The 12,540-nt window shown below is 45.3% G+C and overlaps 1 protein-coding gene across 11 annotated transcripts in view; it reads right to left on the reverse strand.

Annotated features, from left to right (window-relative positions):
* ppargc1a (peroxisome proliferator-activated receptor gamma, coactivator 1 alpha) overlaps positions 1-12,540 on the reverse strand; it is a 305,150-nt gene that overhangs the window by 29,591 nt on the left and 263,019 nt on the right. For 6 of the 11 annotated variants that reach the window (XM_049567891.1, XM_049567890.1, XM_049567889.1 and 3 more), the window contains exon 2: positions 4,904-5,083. In XM_049567891.1, coding sequence (XP_049423848.1) covers positions 4,904-5,083 — 180 coding nt within the window. Of the gene's footprint in view, positions 1-4,903; positions 5,084-7,401; positions 7,803-7,852; positions 8,081-12,540 lie in introns of those variants that run through there. The other 5 variants (XM_049567899.1, XM_049567893.1, XM_049567898.1 and 2 more) reach the window with 2 other exon arrangements.

The following is a 12,540-nucleotide window of genomic DNA, read 5'->3' on the forward strand; positions in this document are numbered from 1 at the left end:
TGCGCTTCCTCTGTCGCGAGTATGAAAGCATTCTAGGAATCCACTGTTTATACCTTTCTCCCACTCCAAAGTGTACGCTACTAAATAATACAGGGAAGGTTGGTCTTATCACATGGCATCATTGCAACATGTTGCTGTGTGTGTGTGTGTGTGTGTGTGTGTGTGTGAGAGAGTATGGGGGTGGGGGGGCGGTGGATTATTGGCTTAGTGTTTTGGCCAGGTTTAAGTGAAACAGCCCTGAAAGGCTCTTAGTGGAGATTACCCCAGGTACTAAAAATAGTCATTCCCACCCAATACACACACGCGCGAACACACGAAACAGAAAGCAATGATAGTGTTGTGTCTAGCCAGAAAAGACCACTATCTGATCTTTGTATAGGGTGTCTCAATTACAAAAAAAAGACACACACGCACATGCACACGTACACACCGGTGGCTCCAGTGTGATGAGAGAGATGGGTATCCACTGGGGGCAGGGGATCAGCTGGGGCACGAACACCAAACCATGCCTCAATCAGCAGCAGCGGGCCCACTGGGAGCGTGGGATGAGTGTGTGTGTGAGAGAGTGTGAGGGAGAGGGGGTGAGAGCTAGACATGCAGCCAAGCAGCCACCACCAGACCAAAGGATGTTCCCTTGCTCTTTTTCAAAACATACCCCGAGGGGACTTTTTTTTTTTTTTGGCCACCACCCTGCTCACTATCCCTTTATTTTTCCCCGCCTCGCTCCCCTTCCTCCTTGCAGCCTCTCTCCAGAAGCGATTGTTGGAGGCCAGAATATATTTGTTTAGCCGCTGCAGCTTCAACTTCCCATCAGCCAGGAACAAATGCCTTGCCTTGGGAGCAAAAAAGACAGAGGGAGGAAAGGGGGAGGGAGAGAGAGACAGGATGGCAGAGAGCAAAGCCCACAGTGTTGCAGGGCGGCGGGTTGAGAGCTCTTGTTGCGGAGTGGATCTGACAGACGCTCCGAGATGACACAGGCTTGGACAGCCCAAGTCTGCATCTCTCTACTATACGTTTGCGCCTACTTGTCTGCGCTCCCTCTCTCATTTGTGTATCTTGAAACAGCATAGCCGCGGGTGTGAAAGCCCGGCTCGCCTTCAGTTTCGACAGTGATGGAGGATTCCTTCCATCAGACAGTGCAAACAATGTATCAGCACAGGAAAAACTGAAGGGAAGTCGAGATGAGGAAAGTATGGTGTATTCTAATAAGACTCACTTGAGAAAATCATATTATACAGTGGAATATGATAATTCATACACCCTTTGCTGGAGCGGTGAACTGGTGCGGGTGGTGTACTCTCAAATGTCAGCATAAATTTGCAAACTAAACGCAAGCGGCATTCAGCAGGGAGTAGGAACAGGGACAATAAGGGTCTCTGCTGTGTGTGTGTGTGTGTTTGTGTGTGTGTGGGCGTGACAATTCCTCTCAAAGGGTCCATGACTTTGTGTGCACTCCTGTTTCAGCTCACGGGAGCGCCCAACAAGTGTGTGAGCTAATCTGCGCTTACACGGGGAAGGAAGGGCCGCCCTGAGGAAAACATTTCATCGCAGCATGTTTTTATCAAAGCCTGCTAAAGATGACCCAATCAATCTAATCTGCCTTTGCTTAAAAATAAGCGCCTGAGCATCTGTCCGAAAATGCTCAAACAAGCACGACAAAGCGGCATAATGCCTCACAAAGTCTGATGCCATCGTAACCACATCCCGTTGGAGGAATATAAAGACTCTGCATGACCGACACGGCCCACATATGTATGCTCACGTGTGCTCACTCGCAGCAAGTCCCTATGCAATATCTGAGTAATGCTTTAAGCCTTGGCATCTTATTTTACTACCTGCAAAGCCCACAACCTTTTACTTCCAATCCGTGGGCTTTGATTTGGGCTGGCACAAGTCCAAGCTTCTCCTGCTCTCTACATTTGTCTCTTTCACTACCCATCTGTCCCCTTGTCTGTCTGTCTGTCTTGTCATCTGTTGGCCTTTTCTGTCTATCCCTGCGCCTCCCTTTGTTTCGCTTTTCTTTATCTGCCCTTGTCCCTTTGTCCCACCTGTCCATCTATCATCAGCGTATCTCACAACAGGACAGGTACAGCGGCGATAACATGTCAGGAGGTAAACTCGGTGCCAATTTTCTTGCATATTCACGTAGACACATTTGTCTGTGTGATGTGGCGATCCCAGCGCGACCGCCACCGGGACGTCCATGTTGGAATCCGATAAAGCTAAACCCAATGAGACACGTTTCCATCCATCAAACAGTCGCAGCTTGACATGAAATCTGACTGGGGTCCTGCGGTTAAAAAGACTTTGCGTCACGCTTCTATGCTATTATCTTTGGCAGTACATTGGGAACTTATTGGAGTAACCACCCCTTAACAACTGCAGCCCAAAATAGACTGTGGACTTTCACGGTCGGCCCGTTTTGAAGAGGTGTCAAACACACTGTGCCAGGAGCGATGGCTGTTATGTGTGTCTGTGTGTGTGTGTGTGTGTGTGTGTTACAAGAGGCGGGTGGCGGTGGGGGTTGAGGTGTATCATTCTTCACATTTCGTGTCAGGGACAGTTGGGACAGTGGCAGGGAACGGAGCAAAAGGCCAGCCAGGGGACAGCTTGTGATCTAAGACCGTATGTTGCTTACGGAACAGAACACACACACACACATACTCAGACAGGAACATGGGCTCATTTGCATCCATACACACACTACTTAACACTGCTTATACAGGGTGTAAGCAATTTGTATTTTTCCCTTAATCATCACATAAGACTTTGTTTAATGTGACAGCGCTGTTCCCAGTCCCGACTTTACTGCATAACCGAGTCAAACTCTGTTCCCTCATTTGCTGCTGTCTGTCACATGGAACCTGAAGAAAAAGCCTGGTCCAAGAAAAGCAGTAGGTGTTTGTCTTTCTGTCTGAGCTGCAAATCATTTCAGCAGTTGACTTACTTGAACTAATGAAGGTGGCTCAAACTTCCAGAGCATGTTGTTTGATGGGGACTTTTAAAAGAGGGGCCTCAGCGTGACAGCTGCACCCAGCTGTTACACATGTTACTCAGGGCAGCCTTGATCAGCTGCTACCTGCTTTTTCTTAAAACACACACACATGCGCTGATTTGTTAAGTGGATGTATATATGCATGAAAGAGGGGAAAATGCAAGAAAACAATGAATACACATGCGGGATTTAAATCAGGCTGGTGATTAACATGTTCTCTAATGTTAAACTTTTGATTGGATGCTTCTCTGCCCTGTGTAGAGGCCAATCAGGGGGGGCGCAGGAAGTACAGCTGCAGCCCCAGCTTTCTGATCCTTGCCGAGCGGCAAACTTTCCCCTGTCAGATTAAGTAGGATTAGCTGGGTCCTGCCGTATGATGAACTGAGCACTTCATATGGTGACTTGAAACTTTCCAAAGATGGAAAAAAAAAAAACCCTGGTCAGGGAAATGCATTACTCGCTTTGAAACCCCAGTTTGCACTGCTTGATTAGAAGCCTTTCCATATCCTCAGCATAACACAATAGCTGCTGGCTTGCTCAGTGTGTGAAAACATCACCCACTTACTGCAATTTACAGTATTGGTGTGGATGCAAACACGTGCGCCGGTGTGCACGAGCATGCGCCCTTGCAGACACACTAATACAAGCTCTTTCTCACATTGGAAGTAACACACAGCTTCTTGCTCAGAGCTAGTTCCCTCATCAGGGTCCTCAGTGGGTGCTAAGTTCCATTGTGTTTTAAAATGACACACACACACAAGCACATGCACACACTCTCATTGGTATTTTTATCCATCCCCAGAGCCACTCAGTGGCTGTAAGCCATATCACTCTCAGACGACAGAGGAGCCACGGTCACACCAGCTAGTACTTAAGGCACCCCTTCCTCTGTGCATGTGTGTGCATGTGTGTGCGTGTGTGTGTGTGTGTGTGTGTGTTGGGGTGGTCCACAGAGGTAGAATGTGTGGTGATATAAAGAGACTCTGAAAAGGTGGCGGTGCTAGGGAGGAGGTCAAACGTGGAAAGAATTTAGCCTGTTATCAACTGTTGCCTGCAAGACCACTGAGGAGGCACGCACACACACAAAACACAAAACAGAGCCCCCTGAAAACGTGACCACATGACAGGGCCACAGGCACACACACGCTTCTCACACAGGGTTTTTCCTCCCGAGGCGAGGCTAAAGCATCCAATCTCAGTCTTTCTTGTCTATCTCTGGCACTGATAAAGGCTTATAATGAACTGGGGACTGGAACTCAGTCCCAAGACCGATGGCTTTATGGCCCTGGCCTGATCATCACCCTCTGTGGACTTCGTTTGTCACCGGGTGAGGACAGAAAGAGAAGAGTCGGATGGAAAGAGAGGGATAGGAGGAGACAGAGAGAAAGAAAAGGAGAGGGAGAGAGGAGGGGAAGCAGAGATTAAAGTTTTACACCCCAACCTTTGAGAAGCGTTTTGCAACACAGCCGCCGTGTCCACGAGTTTACTACCAGAGCGTTTCTTCAGATGTCTGCCGCATTACCGACTCTGGGCTGAAATAAATGCTCAAAGTTTTGATAAGGGAGCCTACAGTCGCAGCCAGGATGCAAGCAAGGGGACAAAGGTCCTCCCGGGCTTATCGTTCTTCACGTTATCTCCCCTTTTGTACTTCGGAGCAATGTAAAAGCATGTTTGTAAACTGGAAAGAGTTGTACATTTTGTCTGGCTCACATTCAAGCGCGTGGTGTTTGCTAGGGCATGTTATTAGCCCAGCTCACGCCTGACCCCTGGGAGAGCATATAATGGAATCAGTGTGGGTGCAAAGATGTTCCATAGCAGCATAATGCTTGTCATGTTATAATATATATACATATGAATGAAGACAATGCATGCATACATGTAAAGGAAAACTACGTGAGCTTGACTTACCTCAAAAAGACTGGATGCATCGTTGCCATACTGGGTGGAAATAATCTCTGATTGGTCACTGTACCATTTGAGGCCACCCAGGAAGCTGTCTGCATCTAAGTCACTGACATCCAGCTCTGAGAGGTCAAGTTCAGGGAGGTCTGGGCAGAGGGGCTGGTCTTCACCAACCAAGGCAGCACACTGGAGAGGAAAAAAGAAAACAAGCATAGTAAGATGATCTCTTTCATATGCAAATCAGACACTGAATTCTTTGTGCCAAGTTTGAAAACAATGGGGGAATCCAAATCTGGACAGGAGTCAAAAGTCTTCTGAAAACCTGCTGTTGAGTCCGAAACAAAGGAAATCCATACATTGTATAACACACAAAGCCTAAGCCTCTCATCCAAATGACAACTAAAGTCCAAAATCCCTGATAATTTGGACAACGTCTGCCACTTTCACTTTATTACTCTTCTGACTATGACTCGATTGATTGTGATCAGAACAGTTCTGCAGGTCAGCTCGTTTTGCACGACATGCAAACCTGCAACCTGTCTCTGCTCTGCCCGACCGTGCAGAACGCCGTGCCCTCCCACCACCACTCCCCGAGCGCTGCCATTGGTGCTGGCCTCCGTGCTACTAAACGCTGCCTGTTGACATTTTGTTATTCACCAGCCACTTTTATGTAATCTAGCCAATGTGTACTGTATGTAGCAGCTGTTCCTGCTTCCTCCCCACACTAATCATCACACAGCTCTGTTCTGGCTGCAAGTGAGGGGCCCTGGACTGGAAATAAACAGGGCTTTTGGTGGTGTGAGAAGGTGCTTTAGCAGACGTGAGAGAGGAGGCGACAAGTTTATGGGGCTTAGCTGATTTTGCAAGATCATTTAGAATGACAGATATTTGTCATTTCGTACAATCCCTATTTGTTGATGTTGCAGAGAATAAGACACATCATTATGGATGATATTCCAACAGCTGAAACAGCAGCAAACTTTGAAATCTGGAGTCAGTGATCATTAAAAAGGTAAAACACAGCAGAGCCTTGGCGTGTTTACACTCCGTGCCTGTGCACATGCAAATCCAACCCTGACAAAACAGCTCCATGGCTCCTGCCTAATAGGATACACACTCCTAATTTTGTTGACAACACGTCAGCCATTGTATGAATGCTACAGCATGGCCTTAAGACAGATATAAAATAGATATCCTCGGGCGAAGCCAGGAGGTATTTGGCCCGCAGACTGAGGAGGGATGAGAGACGGGTTCGGCTCAGGCAAAGCTTGGAGACGGATGCTGTGCCAAGTAGGAAAAACCGCCCAGACACCGGTGTCACAGTTCATCTGTCGTCGGATTCGCACCAACGCGAATACACGATGACTTAGACTATGATGAGACAAATCCGTTGTGTTGCAACCGCAACAGCGAAGGGGACAGATTCACTGCGTCTTAGGCTTCCCCTGTGATGATCCAGCGTGACAAGGCACGGAATGGAAAAAAAACGGTGGCAAAGATGTGAGGATATTCAGAGGCTGGACGTCCTGTGCCCAATTATCTTATGGACTTCTTGGTGGACTAATGAAATAGCGCCGCCAGACAGACAATCAGGGCGCACCACGGCGCTCCGCTGATTTACGCACGCATCGCACATAAAAGCACCTGCTAGGGGAAGATTATTAGAGGAAGTACTGACATCCTGGATGACAGTTCTCTCACAGAAAGAGCACGGGTTCTTTCTCGAGTCTACATGCGTTACATTTCATGACGTAAGACAAAAAAACCTTCGAGAATACGCGTGCGTTTTGTTTGCTTGACGGTAAAGACTCTCTCCTGAAGCCTACCTGGGGAAAGTGACAGGGTGCGTGCATGCTCCGGTGATTAAAGTGCAAAGGAGCGCATCTGAAAAGCAATCCCTTACATGAAACAACACATCCTTTACTTTTATCAAACGAAGGCAGTCTTAGTTCTCATATTCTCATCACGCAGCCTAGATGACCACACATATGCAGCCAGACCGCATCGTTTAGTTACAGAGAAGCATCCTGTATGCACACCAGTAAGTACAGCCAGGTGAATGCCCACAACAAGCTGGATGGACTCGGTAAATTAGGAAAAAAAGGGACGACTAAGTATCCTTTTGATGTGCCTTATTATCTGTATGCACTTTTATCATAACGCAGGAAAAGGTAAGATAAGATTAAAAGAACGACGGGAGCGAATGGGAGCTGTTTGCTTGGATATAGAGATTAAAAATACGCATGAGATAAAATCAAATACGCACAAACATTAAATGATCAAGTCTGGCTGGATGTTGCTCTCCAGCCAGTGCAACGCTCCACCGGCCGGGATGTTGGCATACAGACGTGCCCGGTACCGTTATGATGCTCCTGCGCAATGCCAGATAGTCCTCAGTGTGGACAACCTTTGCTCTTGCCTTTGAAAAAATAACATGCCCTATCCTGACACAGCACATCAAAGGGATTGTTATCGTCAGTGGATTTCATGCGTCAGCGAGATACCTGACTTTGAGACATTTCAGTCATTTCGGCATGAAAAAGCTTCTCGGCACCGGAGCGCGTACAGTCCGCGGCTGGGAGGAGATCCGCAAGCTTGCAAGCACTCGCTCCGACTGAGCAGAGATCCTATGAGGAGAGCGATAGTCCCGAGCCTGTGCACGCATTACAACTACATCTTTAACTGAGGTGAAAAGGGAGATTCCGCACATTCCCTCCACTTGTCATATATTCCCGTGTTGTATATTCCCCCGCATCCTCAACTGTGTCCAGACGCGCACTACACCACCGGCATGCCACCGCCAGCACCACCACCAGCAGCTGCAGGAGCAGGAGCAGAGGAGGAGAAGAGAGAAATCACTGTCTCGGATAGTCAGTGTTGTCCATCGGTCCAGGGAAAAAAGAAAGTCCAGAGGGCTAGAGAGATGAAAGAAGTCGGATTTTTAGATGCGCTCACCTCTAATTCTCTCCACACCGAGTCCTGGTTACACCTGTCCCACGCCATCCAGCCACTGAATGACGTCCGAGAGAGAAAAAAAAAAAAAGAAAAAAGGAAAAAAAAAAGAAAAAAGAAAGAAAATCAAGTAAAAAAGAAATCCACACACGCTTCCCACTCGCTCTCACACAGGCAACTGCTGCCCCTCGCCGAGAATGAACCGAGGGCACCTGTCTTACAACTGCTTTCCATCACATGACAAAGCTATTAAAAGTAGGCAGGGGAGTGACTCCGAGTCCACACTACTCGCCAGTGACGCGCGGTGAGCAGGCGGGGTCTGGCTGCGCACATAGTAAAATCCTCTCCGTGCACTGCAAAAAGTGTCAATCTCCAAACCACATTATGGCTTTATCTATCTATATCTACACACATGTTCACACAGTATTGCATGTATATATTCATAAAGAAAGCAACAGATTAAGCTTGTGGGTGTGTGTGTCTCATTTTGGGAATTTCAATAAAGAAGTAGCCTTAAAAATGACGGGTAGGTTTCCTTTCAACATTCAGGGGGACACAGTGAGACGTTGGGGGTACTCCACATGCAAATTTTACGCATCAGACACTTAATTGGTGTGTATCTGGTGACTTTATTACACCAATTTGTGCCTTTTGTTGCATCAGTTTATGGTGTCAATGTCTTTAACTTTGTCAAAATAAGTCATTTAATGCTTTCATGTTCTTATTGCATGAAATATTGAGGGGATATGTCCCCCTGTATCCCCCCTAAATTCTACGCCTATGCTTACAATTAATTTAAAATGATAAACTCACATATTTTTTCAAATAAATTCTTAAGGAATCCTGATTTAAGTTAAAACTCAAATGCAGGAGCTCAGCTTTGTTGTAAAATGTTCTTTATTTTTAAAAAACGGAAGTCAATGAGCATTTTTTTTGCAGCGCGCACGGCCCCAAATCGCTTAACTAAATTAGTGCAAATCTGGTATTGTACTTTTTTCCATCCTCAAACTTGTAAAATGTCAGGAATATATACGGACCCCCAGGATCAATGTGCTTTCTTGGTGAGTTCCATCTAATAATTTGTCACATCATAAATGCCCATCATCAGTCATGTCTTAGGTTTGATCTTGTGGAAGCAGATGGGACTTTGCAGCACCTCGAAATTCACTGAGTCGACGTCCCTGATCGTTTCTAGCTCCCTCCCCCAAAAGTGACTAACATTTTTACAAAGCTGATCCGGTAATGTCACCGCACCTACAGGGATTCCTCTGCAAGAGTGCGCACAAAACTAAAGGTACTGACATCCCTGCGTGCACAAATGATAATATATCCTAATAAAATAGTCACATTAGGTCTTTCCAGAAACAACTGAGTGGAAATTATAAGCTGTAATAACAATAGAGTATAAAGCAGTAAAAAAAGAATCACTATCTTATAAAACATTGTTTGCTCCATTTGTGTTTTAACCCCAGACATGACTGTAACCTGAAAAGCCTGCTCTTGGAGTATAAAGTATCAAAGAGGGTAATTCAGTCTTTTGGAAAGTATTTTTTTGTCCATTCAGAGGCAATAAAAAGGACAGGTGGCAGTATCAACCGTGTATACAGTGTCAACAGAACGTGTATAGGCAACACTACCTCGGTAAAATAAAAACAAAAGCTTTGTGGACATTTCAAACAAAGCAGGGTTTCTGTTGGGTATAGACTGACAAGCTCACTGCAGAAGGAATCTCTTCCAATCCTTAGTTATTTTCCTCCTCTAAACATATATTTAACATTAGTCTATATGTAAATTATCGCAAGATGTTGTCTCATGGGGATTTTCAGGTGTAATGTGATTCTAAAACTACACTGCTGCATTAGATTAAAAAAAAATAGTGTCTGTAAAAGAGAGGAAATGGACAGTTTTATGTTTAGATGTTATTTCCAGGAAAAAAGCAAGTTAACTTCTGACAATACATTGCTGTAATAAGAAACTCACTCCATGGAACTTGCTAGTCTCAATCCAATTTTTACTCTTGTAAGCCTATTAAGTCCACCTGAGCATGCACGGAGCAATTGTCTCCCTAAATTTGTGAACCACATACAGTAAGTCTCATTAAACACAAAATTGCACAGAAACCTGTAAAAAAAGGTTGTGGGCCCTGGATATGTAAATTGTGCCGACTGTGTGTGTGAGCATGCCAGTGTTCGCTCCTGCGAGTGCAGTAAGACGTTATATGTGTGTGTGTGTTATGCTTATGGGTATCTGAGGGCATTTGTACCACTAAATCTATACATCTGCCTCTCCACGCGTGCCCAGAGAAGCTACCCAGAAGCAACGGCGAAACCCGATCTGAGCAGGTGGCGTGTGCAGTGACCTCACAGAGCCCAGATGGACCAGTACCACGGAGACATAATATAGGGGGGAACATGGGAGTGACATAGGGCTCGATGGTGGCTGGCTTTCGCGACTGCGGTAGATATAAAAACACTCAGACAACAGGGATTTAAGTCCCTCCGTGGTGAGAAAGTGTCGTTAAAATAACCTCTAAGTCTCCGTGTGGTGTTTATGTGTCCAACAGATGTAGCTAACTGCAGGTACTGGTCAGATAGATTCTTTACAACTTGAGTAATAGCACCATAATGAACACAGACTTGCCAAAAAAAGGAAAGGAAAAAAAATCTTGGCAGGGGATATATGCTGGTAAACGATATTTCTCCCTCTCCTGAAGCGGCATGCGAGTCACAGTCAAAAGGCTTATCTGATTGTACTCTTCATGCCAATTAAGACAACGGAAGCTAAATATAGATATAATGTTATGATTTCCTTTCTTGAATGGTCTTTGATTCTTTCTTTTTTTTTCTCTCTGCAAACACATTCTTGCTTGAGGCGGGATATTTACGTGTGCAGCGGTAGAGATTTGTAGATATAGGAATCATATCAAAAAGGGGAAAAAGGGAGTGGGGGGTGGGGGATTCTACAGCCCTACTGAAGTACAGGTAATCTTTGAAATGCCACAGCTTTTGTTTCAGTTGCAGGGAGAAGCTAATGAATGGGTAAGAATGGGGAGATCGTCACAGACTGGTGCAGAGTGAGAATGTTTCAAGACATTTGGGCCAGCCATGGGGCCCACATCACCGCACGTTTGATCATCTCTCTCCCAAGAATGACCTTGGGTCTTGCTTTCACACTGCCCCTGCATTTAGCCACTCTCATAGATATCACATCTCAAGGGGGCTGGATATATAGGATGAAGTGTGAAAAGTTGTTCACACCCATTTCAGGCATAGCATGTTGTCGTAGGATGGACCTGACCTCTTGAAACCTCTGTAAGACTTTGATTATTTCAAACCGCAGAGCACAACCTCGCAGATAAATTTACTTCAAAATGGAACCATTAAAGGGACAGTTCACCCAAAAATCAAAAACTCGTATTTTTCCTTTCAACTGTAATGCTATGTATCAGTTTTAGGTCACTTTGGTGTGAGTTGCAGAGTGTTGGAGATATCCACCTCAGAGATATCTGCCTTCTCCTGAATATAATGGAACTAGATGGCTCTCGGCTTGTGGTGCTCAAAGAGCCAAAAAAAATGCATTTGAAAAACTCAACAGTCATGAACAGTTTCATATGGGAACAATTATTTTCTTTCTACTGAACTACACCTACTCACTGTATCAGTCAGTACGTTTACATGCATGCAGTAGTCAAGCTAAACTCATAGCTCGGCTAATCAGTCAAGTTGGACTTCTCGTCTTGTGTGAGTATACATGCAGAAGAGAAAATCGAATTTCTGACCATGTACGTCTGACACCGCCTCGCCTCGTGTCTTATTTAACATAGTGCATATTGAACTAGTTCCGGTTCTTGTTCAGTAACTTTTTTTAATAAATCCGCATTTCGTGTTTTCCTACCATCCATAAACTTCAAAATGTTAAGCTCCTTTAGCTGTCGGAGCATGACCGTAGTTTCCTCGTCCTTCCAGAAGTGCGTCTTCTGCTTCTTGGTCGCCATGGTGTTTGTTTGTTGAGTTACTGCACTGCTGCTCCGTCATCTCCTTCTTCTTCCGGGTGAAAGCCCGCGAAAGAAAAAGCGGTGCATGCGCAGAACGCCGAGTCTGACTCCAGTCGCACTAAGTGGATACATGCTGCAATAGTTCAAGTTTCAATTGAATTATCTAGGTGTGTTAGTTGAGCTACAGATAGTCCAATTTCAGTTGGACTAAGCTGTTTACATGCATTTAAAAGTCCGGGTTCAGTCGGACTAAGCCAATAATTCCATTTTCTCAAGCTGCATGTAAAAATATTGACTGTGCAGAAGGAAGTTTGCATCTAGTCATTGACAAGAGGCTCGTGCTCGTAACAGTATGAGATGTAAACATTAATGGCATTGTCTGAGCTGTAATATTAGCCAAGTGTTGCTTAGCTAATATAACCCATTGCATTTGTCTTCCCCAATAAAAGCATGAAAGAAGCAGAGGACTTTATTTTGACAAAACTGAAGACATTTACACCATAAATTGATGCAGAAAATGCACAAATTGGTGCATAAAAATTCACCAGAAAACAGGAAAATTAAGTGTTTGATGCTAAAAAATTTCTGGTGGAGGAACCCCCCAACCTTCCATTTTTTTTGTGCCCCCCCCCCCCCCCCCCCGTTAAAACAAAACCTACACACTTGAGTGCTACTTCCGTTATGTTCGATTGAAGAC

This window comes from Epinephelus fuscoguttatus, linkage group LG23, assembly GCF_011397635.1.
Source record: "Epinephelus fuscoguttatus linkage group LG23, E.fuscoguttatus.final_Chr_v1".
NCBI classification, from domain to species: domain Eukaryota; kingdom Metazoa; phylum Chordata; class Actinopteri; order Perciformes; family Serranidae; genus Epinephelus; species Epinephelus fuscoguttatus.